Source organism: Vicia villosa, linkage group LG4 (assembly GCF_029867415.1).
Source record: "Vicia villosa cultivar HV-30 ecotype Madison, WI linkage group LG4, Vvil1.0, whole genome shotgun sequence".
Taxonomy (NCBI): domain Eukaryota; kingdom Viridiplantae; phylum Streptophyta; class Magnoliopsida; order Fabales; family Fabaceae; genus Vicia; species Vicia villosa.
The window spans coordinates 12,417,843-12,438,175 of record NC_081183.1 but is presented as its reverse complement, the minus strand read 5'-3'; the positions used below and the strand labels follow the sequence as shown (position 1 = coordinate 12,438,175).

At 32.9% G+C, this 20,333-nt stretch overlaps 2 protein-coding genes across 8 annotated transcripts; one reads left to right on the top strand and one right to left on the bottom strand.

Annotated features, from left to right (window-relative positions):
• Positions 1-1,840: 1,840 nt before the first annotated feature.
• On the bottom strand, positions 1,841-10,752 carry LOC131594517 (uncharacterized). 4 transcript variants are annotated; one of them, XM_058866675.1, is made up of 5 exons: positions 10,621-10,722; positions 9,275-9,438; positions 8,645-8,743; positions 7,389-8,103; positions 1,841-2,950 (listed from the first exon to the last, which is right to left on the bottom strand). In XM_058866675.1, the coding sequence occupies exons 2-4, from the start codon at positions 9,373-9,375 to the stop codon at positions 7,395-7,397; spliced, it is 909 nt and encodes a 302-aa protein (XP_058722658.1). In that variant the 5' UTR covers positions 9,376-9,438; positions 10,621-10,722; the 3' UTR covers positions 1,841-2,950; positions 7,389-7,394. The 4 variants fall into 4 exon arrangements, 2 of the variants coding, with proteins under 2 accessions (XP_058722658.1, XP_058722657.1); XM_058866674.1 differs by lacking the exon at positions 10,621-10,722 and having other exon boundaries at positions 9,275-10,614; XR_009281414.1 differs by lacking the exon at positions 9,275-9,438 and having other exon boundaries at positions 1,843-2,950; positions 10,621-10,752.
• Positions 10,753-15,619: 4,867 nt separating this feature from the next.
• Positions 15,620-19,048, top strand: LOC131594516 (uncharacterized). Of its 4 annotated transcripts, none has more exons than XM_058866669.1 (5): positions 15,620-15,735; positions 16,107-16,257; positions 16,899-17,021; positions 18,341-18,443; positions 18,546-19,048. In XM_058866669.1, the coding sequence occupies exons 2-5, from the start codon at positions 16,163-16,165 to the stop codon at positions 18,777-18,779; spliced, it is 555 nt and encodes a 184-aa protein (XP_058722652.1). In that variant the 5' UTR covers positions 15,620-15,735; positions 16,107-16,162; the 3' UTR covers positions 18,780-19,048. The 4 variants fall into 4 exon arrangements, with proteins under 4 accessions (XP_058722652.1, XP_058722654.1, XP_058722653.1 ...); XM_058866671.1 differs by having other exon boundaries at positions 15,669-15,735; positions 16,110-16,257; XM_058866670.1 differs by lacking the exon at positions 15,620-15,735 and adding an exon at positions 15,746-15,885.
• The last annotated feature ends 1,285 nt before the right edge of the window (positions 19,049-20,333 follow it).

Here is a 20,333-nt window from a genome sequence, read left to right as displayed (position 1 = left end):
ACCACAGCATGAAAAAAAAAAAAACAAAACAACACACAATTGCACTACACACACATTAAAGTCCCACATTGAAAATGGAAAAAGTTGTGCTACAAGTCCCACATTGGAAAAATGAGAAAGAGGTATTGCAAACTATTCCAAGTCCCACATTCAAGGATTGAGAATCACAAACTAATGGTTGGCAATATAAATAGAAACTCATACATCAACCATTTCTCACCTCCACTCTTCACTATATCACTATACCTCTCTCTCTCTCTCTCCTCTCTCTCTCTCTCCTCTCTCTCTCTCCTCTCTCTCTCTCCTCTCTCTCTCTCTCTCTCCTCTCTCTCTCTCTCTCCTCCCTCTCTCTCTCTCCTCCCTCTCTCTCTCTCTCCTCTCTCTCTCTCTCTCTCCCCCCCCCCCCTCTCTCTCTCTCTCTCTCTCTCTCTCTCTCTCTCTCTCTCTCTCTCTCTCTCTCTCTCTCTCTCTCTCTCTCTCTCTACAACTCAATCCAAGATTCTCCCATAGGTAAATCTCACAAACCTCTTTGCATATCATGTAGCAAGTTTATGCATATTTTGTCCGACATTAGAAATCTTTTATTAAAAACCAATAAAAATAATTTTCTCCTTTATCTTTTTCTTTGCAATTTATTAATTGTTTCTTCTTAAATAAAAAACAACAAAAAAGATTTTCCACTAATTAGATTGTTAGTTTTTTTTTTTTTTGACTCTCTAGACTTTAATTGTTTTTTTAGAATTTAATAGACTTTTTACATAAAACCATAAAACAAAAATAATGGTTTTTATTTTATTTTATATATTACAAATTAGTATCTCTTGCATGAAATAAAAATGAGATAGTTCATGAATATATTTTCACAAATAGTTTAGATTTAATTCTTTCTTTCTTTGTGAATATTTTCCATATATGTGAAATGTCGAAAATGCCCTTGATCCTTAGTATTGTCTTTTCCATTTAATTGCTTTTTCCTCCCTTATTTTCTTGTAGAATTAGAACAACATAGAATATAGAAAATAGGCTAGTCTCCCCCTTTTTGCATTCTTTTTTCTTTTACAACCATAAAACATTAATAAATACTTGAATAAAATCCCCTTAAAAAACACCAACCAAAAACACTTCAAAAAACCTAATAAATGTTCAGACTTAAAACAAAAGTGAGGAAGTGATGCGAGACCTTGTAGTAGGTTCTCGTCATCATGGAATTACCCTAAAAGACACAAACCAATCATTTCTTTTTCTTTCGCCTGCTTGGCACCTAAGGGCACCATTATCTCCGCTCCATTGCATCCTAGGTCGATCCCTTATGCAAGAGCGTGAGCGTTAACTCCGCCCAACTAAAAAACACAAAAACAAACGGAAAATCGTTAGCCGAGCTACGGTAACTCTGATTCCTGAAAAGGATACGTAGGCAGCGGGGTAGGGCCCGTGCGAGTACAATTCTTTATTTTCCCTACATTTTGCATTCATTTCGCATTTAGACATAGACATAGTTATACACCCTTTAGATAGAAGCAAACATAGGTGGATACCATCGAGTACGATGGGCGTGAGGGGTGCTAGCACCTTCCCCTTGCGTAACCGACTCCCGTACCTAGATTCTCTGGTCGCAAGACCTTGTTCCTTCCTTTGTTAGGTTTTCTGATATTCCTTTCCCTTATGGGATAAATATATTGGTGGCGACTCTGTTCATTTTTTCGCGAGCGTGCGACAGAGAGCAAAGAGAAAATAATTCTGCTGTTCTGGTGCAGGGCGCTTCGCGCGCTGTAGGGCGCGTCGCGCCCTCTTTGAGTTTGAAGAACATAGTCTGGCAGAAGATTGGGCGCGTCGCGCGGGTTTTAGGGCACTTCGCGCGTTAGGGCGGTTTGGTACATAAGTGAGATGGCGCGTCGCGCGCTGCATCCGGCGCGTCGCGCGCTGTGCGTTTTTCAGTTTGTATAAATAGCTTAGAACAGATTTTTCTAGGTTTTTTATCACCTCTTCTTGACAAGTTGAGCTCTGATCCTTTTTTGGTAGTTTAGAGGCTTAGGAAACACCATTGGGTGCGACGTCATGTGGATTGATCATGGATCTGACTCGATTTCATTGTACCGGTGAGATCTTTCCGGTTCATCTTCTCTCTTTCCTTTGTTTCATTCCAATGGTGGGTGTTGTATGTTTGTTTCTACTCTTATTGTATGTATATTTGTGGATCTTGGGATCGTTTATATATTCGCTTTACAAATCATCATTGTTGTTGTTCTTGATCTTTTTGCTTAAATGCTCTGGATTTGTGTTGTTGCAGACATGGACACCATAGATCTTGATTAGGAATGATAACTGTTAGTTTCTGGGTTGCAGACATGGATTCAGGACTAACAATCGTAGTGGGTATCGAGTCTAATGCCTCCGTGTTGTTTGATTAGTGGAGAAATCGCTGATGTGAATAGTGTAACACCCCCTTTTATACCCCAAAATAAATAAGCATATAATCAGAGAATAAGCATGCATATAATTCAAAAGGGAGTCACATTGACGTTTTCAAAACTAAAAGCTTTTAAAAACCGACAGCATTTATCCACAATATACAATACACCTGGTCATTCCAAATAACACCTAAACATTTAATTACAATTCATACAGAATATGCATTCACAGCGGAAAGTACTAAAAACACTCATGTATTTCATAAAATGAGTCATGTCCCATACCATGATCACATCTCAATAATTATCTCCACATAAAATAAACCATAATCATAATATTTGGCTTAAAAGCTTCCCGAACAACAAGTAAACAACAAACAGATTCACAAGTCATAACATAATGCATAAACAAATATAACATGAGTTCAACACGCCTAGTCTACCCAGTGTTACATGACCAGAGCATCGATTCACTATCTAATCTCCAACAAACACAGAAGAAACTCCAGCTAAGTCTCGCAAGAGCTACTAAACGCCAGAACCTGCATGTCGCCGAACGAGGGCAACATTAAAACAGAAGGGTGAGAATACGAACCATTATGAAGAAAGTATAATAAGATACAATGGTTAAATCAACAATTATAGGAATACATTACACCTTGCCTAATCATGTAAATTAATACTAATCAATATAATCACATACGTTAAACGTACAACAAGTATAAGAGTATAATTTCTCAATACTATATTCTCAATTATGCACATAGCCATGATTATCACATATTCCCGCATTTAACCAATTACATATTCAAACATCACCCATTCTCAATTATCAACTAATACAATATCACCACAACACCAAGTGTACATAATCAATTACCAAACTCATACTCATAGCATTACGACATCAATGCACATAATCAATTGTTCACTCGTACACTTATCACCACCATATAATGCACATAATCAATTATCACAATCATGCACATATCACGACAACATAATGCACATAATCAACTATCACATAACTCTAATGTGACTCAATGAAACATGTGACACTATGCATGTGGTACCAATGTGAAATTCTAAGTTTCACCGGCCTCCGATTCATATCTCTAGAATCTAAGCCACACTTCCGATCCGGACAAGACCAAAGTCCACCAATTGTAAACATATAGTTTACGGCTTCCGATTCACTCTAGAATCCAAGCCCGCTTGTGTTTCAAAGCAAATCCACCTGTGTTTCAAGGCACACTATGATATGAATGTATGTACAATATCACAAATATATGCAATTAAGATCATCTCTACCATCTTAACTTTCCGCATATCACAATAATTCAACTCTATGAATTATCCACCAATTGTACACAACATTCACAACACACACACACATCATTAACATATAAGAGGCCAATTAATCAATTACGATTCACACAATCCAATTAACACTAGTAACCATACTATCTCATGTTAATCCTCATTTTGCCAACTATACATGAACACACACTTTCAACATCAAGCAATTAATCATTGGAATTAATATTAACTAACTACTCAGAGAGAACCAATATTAGCACAACATCATTGACATGGAAATATATATTTCTCAACATACATATTCAAGACAAAACACAATTACAGACAAATCCTCAAAATACCGTAATTTACCGACAAACCGAATAATTGATCCAACTTCAAATATATTCCAATCAATTAAATTCATTGCAATTAATTTAACTATTAATTAAATCAACTAATTAATAATTACACTTCATTTATTCTAAGTTACTAATTCATTTTTTTATTCCTAAAACTAATATTTAATATAAAAGATATCTAAATCCACACTATTTTGGTCGGTTCGTAAATATCACATTTCAACAAAATAACATCACCATGTTAATCTACTAATTAAACTTAGCTACCACGTAAATTTTCATCAAATTCCGGACAACTAATTATACCGCTTAATTTCGCTATTCGGTCAAACGGGACTGTTATACTTATACACCACTTATTTTCTTGTTTCTAACCACAGTAGAAAAATATCATATGTAGTACCTACTCATCTCTTATCTCGCTACAGTAAAAGATCATTACACATAGCATAGAAACAAGTGATACTCAATCTATATATATGGAATTTCAAGTGGCTTATTTTTCTTTTATGCTACAGTGATAAATGAAATAAGTAGTACCCTTTCCATTATCTCTCGCTACAGTATTAATATCTAGCAACACTTGCATCTTTTTTCTACAATATGGCAAAGATAACATATAGAACCATGGAAATTTAGGGGTTTCACTCTAAACATGTCAAAACCTAAAACATTGAAGAATAAAATTCCTAAATTATGTTAATCTACCCATTGACCAAATTATATTAACCCATAATAATAAATATTCTCCCCCTTACCTCTTCAATTTCTCCTCCAAACCTTAGTTTCTCTTCTTGTTCTTCTCCTATCTTCCTCTTTTTCCTCTTTTCTTTTTCTACTTTCTCTGCCTCTATCCGTGAGAAATGAAGGAAATGAATAGAAACTAGGTCACTCCCTCATTGTAACATTTATTAAGTTATACTATATGGGCCTAAATATAACACCCCCTATTTACTCCAAACATCATTAAATAAGCCCAATAAAATATATACTATATATTATTTCTATTTTAGTTCTTAAATTAAATAACACCAATAATTAAATAGACACAAATATACACACCAAGTTAATTAATATATATCAATTAACACACCAATTAATTAAATAAATAATTAACACACCAAATTAATTAAATAAATAATAAAATAAATACTGCTAAAATCCTCTAATAGCTCAATGTCTCATATTTTCGGTCAAATCTTAATTACTCGGAAAATTCTCAAAACGCTAAATATTAACTCATTAATATTTCTAAGGCTAAAAATATTAAAATTTTCGATTATATATCGATCCGCTATCCCGAACTAATACCGACTAAATCGTCCCAAAAAGCGAAAATTTCAATAAACATCAGAAATGACTAAATTAAGCAAATAATTATTAAAAACACCAAATAATATAATTACTAATATAATTAATAAAATATTAATAAAAATTGGGATGTTACAACTCTCCCCCTCTTAGAATATTTTCGTCCTCGAAAATTCAATCGACACAACCATTTCGACACCAAAACTATACTTACTCTCTCCCGATTCATACCAATACAAACGTTCCACATCTTCAACCATACAAGCTTCAAAGGATGCCACTCCAATACTCGAATGGAATACCATGCAAATACACCGTTCTCTCGATGTCAAACATAGCAAGCCTCTCCATTGAATAATCCATCATCATTGGAATAAAATGAGCACATTTCATCAACCTATCTACAATGACTCAAATCACCTCACAATTACTCGATGTTCTCGGCAAACCCGAAACAAAATCCATAGAAACGCTATCTCACTTCCACTCGAATAGGATAACTATTGCACCAACTAAACAGTTTCTGACAAGTCCAACTCAAATACGCAATTCCGCTATATCCCTCTTCATACTTTACCACTAAACATTTTCCTCCAATCTTGATACATTTTAGTAGCATCATGACGTATACTCAAACCATTACGATGCCCTTCATCCAAAATTCTTTTTCTCAAATCTGAAACATCAGGAATACAAACTCGATCATAACTCCTCATGACACTATTCTCATCAATCCGAAAGTTATTACCTTTATCCTTGCTTCATCAATGTCATCTTGTCAACTAATTCTAAATCCAATTTTTGACCCTCTTTAACCTCGTCAAGAATACCACAAGTAAGCTTCAACATACCAAACTTAACACATGAAGACTTCGTCTCACAAACCAAACTCAAGTCTCTAAATTGCTTCAACATCTTTGATTCCCGAATCATTGACATAGACATATGCAATGATTTCTTACTCAATGCATCGGTTACAACATTCGCTTTTCCAGGATGGTAATTCAATCCAAAATCGTAATCCTTCGAAATTCCACTCGCCTTGTTTTCCTCATTTTCAATTCTTGTAGTCACTACACACCTCAAATCTCGATCCAAACCATAATGCCTTTTGTGTTTCAAAACAAACCCAACGGCGGATAACATCCATTCATACATCGAATAATTCCTCTAATGAACTTTAAGTTGCCTTGAAGTATAACTACCACTTGTCGATATCTGAATCAACCCACCTCAACTCGAAATCATAAACCTAAAGAAACTCTCTTCATTTAACCAAAGCTCACATTCAGAAAACTTCGCTTATAACCTCTTATCTTTCAACACCGATAACAAAATCCTTAATGTTCAACATGTTCATCGTCACTCTTAGAATCAAAACATCCTAAAAAAACATTACCTCATAGAACCTTATTTTCTTCTTACTCGACAAAACAGGTGCGACTCTATGACTATACACTCAAACAATTGAACCTCTTCTCAAACAACTCCTCAAATTGACTCTTCAACTTCTCCTTAGTCGCTTTACACGCTACCAAGTTAGTAAGACAAGTCTATCTCGTCCAATACGATCTCGTCTTCTATCAACAATGGATTAAGGGTGATCAAGTCCTCAATTTGTCAATAGACAGTCGACAATCATAATGAAACATAAACCACCGTTACTAAACTATAATAGTGTTCCTTCAGAACTTGCACTCGAAATCACTTACAACACCGAGATCCACAATCTCTCTTACAGTTACAATTAATTAGTTCAACTCCAAACAGTTCACACCAAAATTCATCAACTTGGTCTAACGGAAAACAAATTACATCAATTCTCAAAATCTCTACCAAAGAGGATCAACGGATAATTCAAACACGCAAAAGAAGTAGAAACAAAGTCACAGTAGTTGTATTAATAACTACACTTCTATGCATAATAGATAAAACAAGATCCAATCTCATAGCACAATCCAAAGAATGAAAGTATGTGTTGCACCATTATCAATAATAAAGCACGTACCTCAAGTTAGCTTCTCCTTAGCAGTGGCCTCAACACCAGACAATGCAAACACTTTTCCTTTCGCTTGCTCCTTGGCTTGTCACACATGGTACAATTGTGTCCTTGCTCATCACAACTGTAGCAAATCCTACTCGAACCAACTCCACAATCAAAAGTTTTGTGACCCGTCTCGCCACACCTGTAGCACTTAATCGGAGTAGAAGCTCCTCCCCCACTTCGCTTCTTGCCCAGACCAGATTGTTCCCTCATGTCATCATACGATTTCCCACGGAACTGTTCTACTCCTCGTTTTGATTGTAGAAACCTCACTTCTTTCTTTCCACGCATATCTTCTGGAAAATAGTTTCCCAAAAATGCATCACGGAAAAGATTCCAAGTAACTTCAATACATTCTCTTTCAAATCTCCGCACAATATTACTCCACCAAACGTCAGCTTCTTCTGTCAGCGTGTGAGTACCAAACTGTACCTTCTGTACATCAGTACAACTCACGACTTGAAAGATCTTCTCAATCTCTCTCATCCATGCACGCGCTTTGTCCAGTCCATACCCTCCTTCAAAGATCGGTGGGTTGCACCTTTGAAAGTCTCCAAAAGCACGGAACACATCCTTTCCTCCATAACCGACATTCTCTTGCGGCGCTTGTCCAATCGCACCAGTCCACCTCATCATTGCCTTAACATTAATGTTAACATTCCTTCCTGCAGCCATCGTCCTAAACAACCAAACAACCAGACAAAACAGTATCGATTGTGTCAGGTACACGAATCAAATACAACAGGATAAAAGACATTAATAACCTTGACCAACTGGTCGACCATGCTCTGATACCACTAATGTAACACCCCCTTTTATACCCCAAAATAAATAAGCATATAATCAGAGAATAAGCATGCATATAATTCAAAAGGGCGTCACATTGACGTTTTCAAAACTAAAAGCTTTTAAAAACCGACAGCATTTATCCACAATATACAATACACCTGGTCATTCCAAATAACACCTAAACATTTAATTACAATTCATACAGAATATGCATTCACAGCGGAAAGTACTAAAAACACTCATGTATTTCATAAAATGAGTCATGTCCCATACCATGATCACATCTCAATAATTATCTCCACATAAAATAAACCATAATCATAATATTTGGCTTAAAAGCTTCCCGAACAACAAGTAAACAACAAACAGATTCACAAGTCATAACATAATGCATAAACAAATATAACATGAGTTCAACACGCCTAGTCTACCCAGTGTTACATGACCAGAGCATCGATTCACTATCTAATCTCCAACAAACACAGAAGAAACTCCAGCTAAGTCTCGCAAGAGCTACTAAACGCCAGAACCTGCATGTCGCCGAACGAGGGCAACATTAAAACAGAAGGGTGAGAATACGAACCATTATGAAGAAAGTATAATAAGATACAATGGTTAAATCAACAATTATAGGAATACATTACACCTTGCCTAATCATGTAAATTAATACTAATCAATATAATCACATACGTTAAACGTACAACAAGTATAAGAGTATAATTTCTCAATACTATATTCTCAATTATGCACATAGCCATGATTATCACATATTCCCGCATTTAACCAATTACATATTCAAACATCACCCATTCTCAATTATCAACTAATACAATATCACCACAACACCAAGTGTACATAATCAATTACCAAACTCATACTCATAGCATTACGACATCAATGCACATAATCAATTGTTCACTCGTACACTTATCACCACCATATAATGCACATAATCAATTATCACAATCATGCACATATCACGACAACATAATGCACATAATCAACTATCACATAACTCTAATGTGACTCAATGAAACATGTGACACTATGCATGTGGTACCAATGTGAAATTCTAAGTTTCACCGGCCTCCGATTCATATCTCTAGAATCTAAGCCACACTTCCGATCCGGACAAGACCAAAGTCCACCAATTGTAAACATATAGTTTACGGCTTCCGATTCACTCTAGAATCCAAGCCCGCTTGTGTTTCAAAGCAAATCCACCTGTGTTTCAAGGCACACTATGATATGAATGTATGTACAATATCACAAATATATGCAATTAAGATCATCTCTACCATCTTAACTTTCCGCATATCACAATAATTCAACTCTATGAATTATCCACCAATTGTACACAACATTCACAACACACACACACATCATTAACATATAAGAGGCCAATTAATCAATTACGATTCACACAATCCAATTAACACTAGTAACCATACTATCTCATGTTAATCCTCATTTTGCCAACTATACATGAACACACACTTTCAACATCAAGCAATTAATCATTGGAATTAATATTAACTAACTACTCAGAGAGAACCAATATTAGCACAACATCATTGACATGGAAATATATATTTCTCAACATACATATTCAAGACAAAACACAATTACAGACAAATCCTCAAAATACCGTAATTTACCGACAAACCGAATAATTGATCCAACTTCAAATATATTCCAATCAATTAAATTCATTGCAATTAATTTAACTATTAATTAAATCAACTAATTAATAATTACACTTCATTTATTCTAAGTTACTAATTCATTTTTTTATTCCTAAAACTAATATTTAATATAAAAGATATCTAAATCCACACTATTTTGGTCGGTTCGTAAATATCACATTTCAACAAAATAACATCACCATGTTAATCTACTAATTAAACTTAGCTACCACGTAAATTTTCATCAAATTCCGGACAACTAATTATACCGCTTAATTTCGCTATTCGGTCAAACGGGACTGTTATACTTATACACCACTTATTTTCTTGTTTCTAACCACAGTAGAAAAATATCATATGTAGTACCTACTCATCTCTTATCTCGCTACAGTAAAAGATCATTACACATAGCATAGAAACAAGTGATACTCAATCTATATATATGGAATTTCAAGTGGCTTATTTTTCTTTTACGCTACAGTGATAAATGAAATAAGTAGTACCCTTTCCATTATCTCTCACTACAGTATTAATATCTAGCAACACTTGCATCTTTTTTCTACAATTTGGAAAAGATAACATATAGAACCATGGAAATTTAGGGGTTTCACTCTAAACATGTCAAAACCTAAAACATTGAAGAATAAAATTCCTAAATTATGTTAATCTACCCATTGACCAAATTATATTAACCCATAATAATAAATATTCTCCCCCTTACCTCTTCAATTTCTCCTCCAAACCTTAGTTTCTCTTCTTGTTCTTCTCCTATCTTCCTCTTTTTCCTCTTTTCTTTTTCTACTTTCTCTGCCTCTATCCGTGAGAAATGAAGGAAATGAATAGAAACTAGGTCACTCCCTCATTGTAACATTTATTAAGTTATACTATATGTGCCTAAATATAACACCCCCTATTTACTCCAAACATCATTAAATAAGCCCAATAAAATATATACTATATATTATTTCTATTTTAGTTCTTAAATTAAATAACACCAATAATTAAATAGACACAAATATACACACCAAGTTAATTAATATATATCAATTAACACACCAATTAATTAAATAAATAATTAACACACCAAATTAATTAAATAAATAATAAAATAAATACTGCTAAAATCCTCTAATAGCTCAATGTCTCATATTTTCGGTCAAATCTTAATTACTCGGAAAATTCTCAAAACGCTAAATATTAACTCATTAATATTTCTAAGGCTAAAAATATTAAAATTTTCGATTATATATCGATCCGCTATCCCGAACTAATACCGACTAAATCGTCCCAAAAAGCGAAAATTTCAATAAACATCAGAAATGACTAAATTAAGCAAATAATTATTAAAAACACCAAATAATATAATTACTAATATAATTAATAAAATATTAATAAAAATTGGGATGTTACAAATAGTACGGTTGAGCTTTCGTCGGTGTTGCAGACATGGACACCGATGTGGCATCTCGAATGATGCCCGGTGATGTTGATGCGTTTTGTGAGTGTCGAGCGATAGATCTTCGGATTTAAGTATTAGACGGGTAGAACGAAATACAACTCCATAACTCTTTCTTTTAGACTATTGAGATTGTTTATCTGCTTTTATTTACTTTTCCCGCATTTACTTTCTGCACCCAATTCATGAAACTTAGAACGCGAGATAGTCGAACGGCAGTTCTTCTCACCAATCTCTGTGGACACGATAAATTCCCGGATAAATATTTCCAAAACTTTTGTTGCTTGCCGCTTTACCGCTCCAACATATGCCAATAACTCCCTATGTGGAAAAGAATCAATAACATTTCAATCAATACTATGAGGATAGGAGAATTACATCTCGACTATGAAAATGACTCATGCTTAATCTTTTGAGAAAATGTTTTAAATTGAAAAACCAAGTAGCAAGAAGATTTGAATAAGGTTGAATTTTCTTAGTCTTATGAAATAGTCTAATATGCTTAAGTATCTTGACATAAGGTCAAATATTATAATGAAAGAGATTCACGTTTGAAATTAGGGTTAAGGTCCACAAATGTGATAAAGCATATACACAAAGACAAACAAATAAAGATCAGCACACACACGTGAATATCAAGTTAACATTACAATCCCTTTCCTTGGATTTGAACACAAACATTAATGCATAAGGTATCTAACAATATAGAATAAGAATCAACCATCATAATCATTACACTCAAGATTATAAATACAAAAAGTCAAAGAGACTCATGCAAACTTCAAGGGATTATGCATTAGGGTTTAAATTTGAGATCATTCACAACAATCAAACAAGTTAGCCATGCACAATATCAAGCAATCAAACTCAAAGACTAATTTGCCAATAAACATCATTTAAGGAAATGTCTTAAGATAAAGTATCAATATGTGTCACAAATTTAAATCAAGGAAAATCAAGATCAAGCAACAATCATATAAGACATGATCATATAAACATGGTAAGAACAAAAACCCAATGAAGGTCATCATGTACATAAGTCAAAGATAAACAAGGAGGTCTCATCACACACAAGATCAAAGGATATGGACTAGTAAAATTGTTGACATTGAGTTTCATATTCAATCAAATAAATAAGAGTTAGAATAATATACCTCCTATAAAATTTCTAATTTATGAATTGTACCTCCTACCACTACGACAATAATGTAGATACTTGTGTGGTTGTTCCCCTTTTGAACATGGATGTTTTTGGAACAAGGAGTAAAATATTATTCCTTTATGAATTGTTGGTCTTATTCTTTGGTGTTAGTTTTCTCATTCCTTACAACAATTATTTGTTCTATCTAGTTGGGCCTTATATGATACATTGAGAAATGTGTTCCTATGTTCATAATCATCTAGGTTACTTAACATTTAATTTTTTGTTTTTGATGTATAACCAAGTATGTTTCTAGTCTCATTTATGGATTGAATTGCTCAAAAGCCTCTGTTTTGTATTGTATACTCCTATAGAAATGTTATTTTGTTTTCCTTTTTTGGGGGTTTGTGTGGATACCTCTCACTTTGTTAATATGTACATAAACATGGTGTACTGATTGTTAAATATGTCTCTTGATATTATGTAGACAACATGTAAACATGTCAAGTATTATTGTGTTTAATGCTTATCATTGAATCTATGAGAGAAATCATTGCAATATTGCAAAGTCATTAGAAAGTATTGTCTAGATGGGACTTGAGTTGGAACTACGGCTCTTTAAATTTGATTGGTTTTTTTCTTCATGTGTTTGCCTACAAATTCTTCATTCTAGTTGTTGGATTTTGTAAAAAAAAAAAAAAAATAGGATTCTAGAATTAATATTAATAAGGTTATGAAAGTAATATACATGATAAAAATTACTCTAAAATTGTTATCATGTTACAAACTTTTATATTGCAATATTGAATAATTAAAGTTTAGGTTATGATTTTGAAGTATTTTTTGTTTCTTCCTGTAACTGATGCATTTGTTGTGTGATTGTTTAGAGTTTAGGTCTGAAATTGTATTGAATTTGCCTGAATGTAATAGCATGAAATTGTAACTTCATATTTTTTTAACATTATGTGCATGATGCTTATTTTGGTGTTATCATAATACAAGAAGGGATTGATCTTGGATAGTTGCTTGTGTTGGAATCACATTACATGAAAAGACCATAGATGATGTTGATGCTAGTTGGACCTCTTTTAACTTTTGAGATCAAACTTTGTTTTATAATAACCTACATGCATATGTAAACATGTTATGATCTTGTAAATTACTAGTATATTTGAGCTTTTGTGTTTTGTTTCACTACATGTATCATTGTATAAATCAACTTCAACTTGTGTGTTTAACATTGCAGTTCATATTTCAAAGAACATGTTGAAATTACTGAGATTTTACGCTCTCTTTTACTACAATAAGCATTGCATAGTTAATTCATCTTGAACATGCTGGAAATACTTTGAGCTTTTGTGTTATTTTTAAGAATATGAAAAAAAACATTTTATTAGAGTAAAATCCATTTATTAAAACTGGATTTTTATGTTAAAACCCAGTTGTAAAAAAATCAATATCCAGTTTTAAAAACTGATTTTTATATGCAAATATGGTTTTAAATTGAAAACTGGATATAAGCTTTAAAATCGATTATGAAATCTATAACCGGTTATAAAATTTGGTTATAGATATAATCGGTTTTATAAAAATAAAACTAGTTATATGAATTGGTTATAATAATCAGTTATGACAAATTGTTATATATTGGATATGGATTGATTATGTTAATAAACCAACCATGAGCATCTCAACTTAGAGACTCTAGTTTACTTATTTAAGTTAAAAATGCATTTTTCAAATGTATGAATTAATTATTTTTTAAAAGTAAATATTTTAATTGTAAAAAAAGACTTTCAAGTAAAATTATTAAACTTAGAATTAAAAAAAATATAATACCCTAGTACTCCTTAGATAAATAAAATAATATTAATTAATTGAAAATATATTTAAATTTATAATATGAATTAATTGATATGTACCGACAATGTAAAGAAATTTTAAATTTTTGTGAATTTGAATGGAACAATCAATGAGTCATCTATGGCAGTTTGTGAAGGTATTTTAAGAGACCATAATGAGGCATGGTGCGGAGGGTTCTCCAAATATATTGGAATATGCAACATTGAAGCAACTGAAATATGAGAGTATTGAAGGGTATAAAGTTTGCTATAAGTGGAGGTTTCAAAAGGATTATGGTTCAATCAAACAATAAACTAGTGATTGATAGTATTAGTGGGAAGAAGTCTCTCATAGGAGCAACTAAAAAACTGATAAGTCAAATTATGCACGAGTTGACGAACGACATATTGACTAACTTCATCCATGTTTATAGAGAAGCTAATTGGTGTGTCAATGCTTCACCTAAACTGAGTTTTCATCTTGATCACGGTCCTCATATTTTTGATGAATGACTGCAGGATTTATTTAATTTGTTTGTTAAGGATTTGTCTAGGGTTGCTACCCTGTGTGTTATTCCCTTGTAATCTTTCTTTTCTTTGGGCTTATGCCCTACATTTAATCAACAAAAAAATATAAAGAAATTTTACACTGTCAGTTAATCATAGTTAGATTTTTATTTAAGCTTGACTTTTATTTTAACAACCTATAAAGTAATGAAAACAAATGTTGATATTGTATAATAATTAATCTCTTGTAATATTATAAAATTATTAAGGGTTAAATATGTTTTTGCCTCCTATAAAATTACTAAATTTTACTTTTGGTCCTTATAAAAAGTAACATGTTTTGGCTCTAAAAAATTATTATGTATGTAGTTTTAGTCTTTGTTGTTAAAGCAATTTGTATTTTTAAATGATTGTTTTATAGACATGTTTAAAACATTATAAAAAGTTATTTAAAATAAAGAACTCAAAATTCAATTTCTAAGTCGAGTTTTCATTACTTTTATTATTATTTTTTTAAATTTAAAAATTTATATTTAATTCTTCTCATTTTAAAATATTCTAAAATTTAATAATAAATATTTTACAGTATTTTAAATAAATATAAACAAATGATTCAAAAATTTAAACAATATTTAAAATTCTAGAAAATAATAAAACTAAAACCATATGAATAAAAGTTTTGTAGGACAAAAAATATTTATAAGGACGAATAAATATGTAATAGCATTATGAAAAACATAAGATAATTTAAGTTCATTTTAAAACTTATGAAATAGCCGTGGGTCGGGTTCAAACCGGATGAACCGTCCGGTTCAATTTTAAACCAAACAAAACGAAAGAAAAAAATCACAAGGCATAACACTTGGCTTCTTCATCGCACAACAACATAAGGTATCTCAATTCTCAAACCAATTCATTGCTATTCTGTTTCCTGTCTTCGTTTTATTCTGCAGTTCAGATTCTGTCTGTTCATAGTGAACTTGGTCGCTTTTTCGCAATATGTTTTGTCCCTGAATCTAGTGTGTTACTGTTAATTGATAGGTATTAGGGTTAATTGAATTGTTAATTGATAAATATTAGGGTTAATTGAACTGTTAATTGATGGGTATTAGGTTTAAGTATTGTTAATTGTATTGTTAATTGATGGGTATTAGGGTTTAATTGGATTGAAGTTAGTTTGAAATGGGACAGTTCAGATTTTAGTACAAAGTTGTAATTTTTATTATGATTTTTATTCTAATTTTGGTTCTTGTTGTTTGCAGCAGTAAAGGGTGCATTGTAGAAACTAGAGAGACCGAAAAACAAAGAAGGGCTAACAATGTCGTTTATGAAAGGAAATTTGCTTTCTCGAACGAGAAAGCTCGTCAAGGGGTTAGCCAAGGCTGAACCTGTGTGGCTCAAAGCCATGGAACAGTTAATCTTCTGCTCTTTCATTTTTGCACTCATTTCAGATTCAAATTTGGTTCCTTTAATGTTAATTTTAGTTTTTTATTGTGTTATTTGGGAATTTCGTCCATAATTTATGGCGATATCTTTAAACCATATATGAGAGTGTGATAATTCAATGACTTATATAATAGATTGAAAATAGTTTAGAGACTATCTGTTCTCTGTTACATTTCTATAGTTCTGAAACCAAGTGGGTGAGAGTGATAGTTCTGGGAACAAATAGTTATTTATAGATGCTGAGTGCTATGGTTAATGAAATGGAATGTGATTAAGTTTGTAGAGTATGGAGTTGGTGTGAACATTCCGAATGATTATTTTAAGTTTGAGGCTAGAAAGTGGAGGAAATCATATCGGATTAGGAGAGACTGATATTTTATGGACAAATTGATGGTTTACTCTTTGCTGCACAATGGTATTTTTCTTCAATGTTTGTTTCTCTTTCTGAATTTTTTTCACTTTTCCTAAATCTCACTATTCGTTCTTGTGATTTTCCACTGCGTTGTTTTCAACAACTAGTTAAGCAGTGTTAATATTTCTATGGCGTTTGTATCATCTCATGAAGGAGTGAAAATTGTGTAAAATTTTGTTTTTATTGTGAATTCCAGGGCACCGCCAGCAACGTTTCCGCGACCTGAGGGGAAAATTCCGACCATCACGCTTCCTGAAGATGTTTATGTAAAGAGATTTTATAAAAAATATCCAGAATCTAAATACCATGATCCCATCAAGTATTGTCCTTTTTCTCGTCTCTCTTGTTTTTTCTTATACAATCTTCAAGCATGTTATTGCGGTTTTTCTATTGATATGAACTTTGCTGGCTTGTTAATTTTATGAGTTTGGTTTCTCTATAGTGATATGATATGATCATTAAGGATATTTGTAAATCTGAATTCATGAATGGGGAAATGTTGGACTTTAAGATCCAATCAGTATTATCAAACATCCGCCATGGCGGATTAACATGGCGGTTTTTGCGCTCGCCGAAAGGGTAAAAATCGGCCGATATTGCGGGTTTTTCCGCTATAATCTTCTATAACAATGCCGCAAAGCGCCCTGTATGGTGGGATTTTGGCTCCCTGCCATGGATAACACTGGATCCAATTTGATTCTTGGTATATTACTAAGAAAAAACTTTGGTGCTTTTTCCTAACTATATAGCTTCTGGATGAATTTATAGATTGGTTCTTCCTCTTTAAACTCATTATTTATCTAGATTTCTAAATAAGAATGTTAACTACTTATTTTGGTTCAATGCCTATTGTTAATAGCTAAAATATTTGTTAACAAATTTCAGTTCTGTTTCTGTATGATTGTTACTTGTGCCTGATATGGTTCTTATTCATTTCTGATGTTTATTTTATTGGTTCAGAGATCATGCTAGCCCCTTGTGTGACACAAAAACTGTTATGAATTAGATCCGTCCTGTTATTTTTCAGTAGCATTTGGAATTTGGTTATGTTCTCTAGTTGTAATGAATGTTTCTCTCATACATAGCTACCTTTTAATTGGATTTGAGTCTATAATGTCAAGGCAGGGTTAAAAGTAGAAATAACTAAAATTTCTCTCATTTTTCTTTCTTCAATCTTGTGGACCGGCGCTTTTAGTGGCTGGACTGAGTTCTTAAATATCAAACTTGTCGTGTTGTGAATTCTTAGTTAACTGTTTCACAACTTCACGCTCGTATGAAAAGAATGTATGTCTTGCGAATCTGTTTCCTTTTGCTATCTGTTAATTCTTAGCTTATTTGTATGTTCTGACGATGGACACGCGGTCCTCAAGTTATTTTTCTGCAAAATAGGGTATGATTTATCAATTCACTAAGAATATGTCAATACAATAGCTGTTACTAGTTGATAGAGCGCACACACACACTCAAGATTGCAAAGTGGTGTGTTTTTTTCCTCTCAAGATGTTTCCGCCCACTTGAGAAAATTCGTATATTTTCCATATTCCTTGTCTACTTGTCCGTGGTAATAGTAAAATTGAAATATAAAATGCATTATTTACCTATTAATATGTATGATTAACGTTTCAAGTTCAAAATCAGGTTTAATGCTATCGATCCCCCTCCATCTCGTTTATTCGCCTTAAGGGTTCTTGAGTTGAAAGAGCAAGGCATTATTGAGGAAGAAGCAATGGAAGTAGCAGATGTACGTAACCTAAAGTGGTTCCTGAATATTTTCTCTCTGCAATTTGATTTACCCTTTTACCGTCTAATAGTCACTTTTTGCCTTTTTATTTTTGCTTCATAGATGGAATATCTAGCAGAGAAAAAGGCAAAGAAGAAAGCATATGCTCGCCTGAAGCAAATTGCGCGCCTCCAAGGAAAGAGACTACCTCCAAACCCATATCCTTGTCCTATCAAGGAGATCCAAGCTGAGGAGAGGAAATACGTCCGCGATCGATTCTTCAATCCCAAGATACTTGAAATTGTGAAACAAAAGAAAGAGGAATCCATGCAGAGATTCGGAAGAGGCGATTGGTGATTTTTATAGGGTAAAATTAGAGCCATTATATTGAATCTTTGCCTCTTGAGCAAATAATATGCGACAGCCTATTACAAAAAAGTGCATACTTCTGTTCTAAGATTAAGTATTTGTTATTTATTTTTTTCTGAAAAACTCTATTAGAAATTTTGGCCAAAATTTCATGCTAGTAGTGCACTTTGTTTTGTTGTCAATTTTGATACAAATTTTGCTGCCATTTTGGATTTTCACAAACCTTGAATCTTTAATTATGAATTTCTCACTGTAAATTTGGTGCAATTTAGTTGTTGAGGCCTATGTTGATTTTATCTAGAGCTTTAGAAGTTTGTTGTGACCTGGTGCAAGAACTTGTCACATACTCTCTAAGAAGTGGAAAATTAAGTGTCAACTCTTTCAATTCATTAGAAGAGTAACAAGTAAATTTGATTCCAATCAATATGAGGATTGTGAGGGGTGGAAGTGTAGTTAAAGTTGAAAACAACTCTAAAGAGAAGAGGTTGTAGTTGTAGCTGAACTTGAATATGTTGGTACAACTACTATAAACGATGACACAGTGAAAGCTTTGGAAGATGTTATTCCTTTTATATTAACTAGTAAGATACCCGTGCGTCCGCATGGGTAATTATAATTGTTACATTATAATTGTTAGAGTATAAATTAATAATAAAATGAAATGTATTGATACGACATTGACACTAAAGAGAGTAGACTTAGGTTGACACTTCTGAGTTTTTCAACCTTCTTGAGAAGAAACTTTTTAATGCATCAAACTGTGCAATACATTCAACTTTAGCTATGCTTGTCCAAAACTTTAGCAAAAATTAAAACGCAGTAACCTCAAAATCTAAGCAACTTCAATGCGACCAACAACCGCAAAAGCAACTAACACAATCAAAACATTGCCACCACAGTTGTGTCTACGACAGCATCCGCAAATTAAAAACATTGCTGAGACCTTTTGTTAAAGCAGAAGTTGATGTCAAAGAAGCTTTTAGAATTCTGAGACTCTGCAATATATAAACAATCCTAACATTGTAATAATGAAGGCAAAATGAAGAACAATTTTAGGAATATTACACAATGAAATAGCATTGAAGGTTGACAATGGAGTCACAGCCAAATCATTTGTCACCATAAACATGGACTGACCTTCTACAAGATGTGTGCAATTGTTATTGGACATGTACTTTTCCCAACCCAGACATTGGATCTGCAAGATAGATTGTACAGTCAAAACATCAACATCACATATCAGCTTTACATCCATCAGAATTTTACAGAAAATGCAACAGGACCAATGGTTTGTTCAATATTCCACCAAGTCAAGCAGTGGCTGAGCATCAATGACCTAGCCAACCAACAAAGAAAAACAACAGTTTAGTAGACAAATAGAATGAAGTAACTGAATAAAGAATATATTGAGATATAGTTCGCTTTTGTAATTATGCAGAAAAGTTGAGAAAAATCAGTACAATACGCAACCACTTGCTAGAAACAAAAATATCACTCCATATCTATTTAGTCATGTGCAACATATACTGAAAACTATCAAAC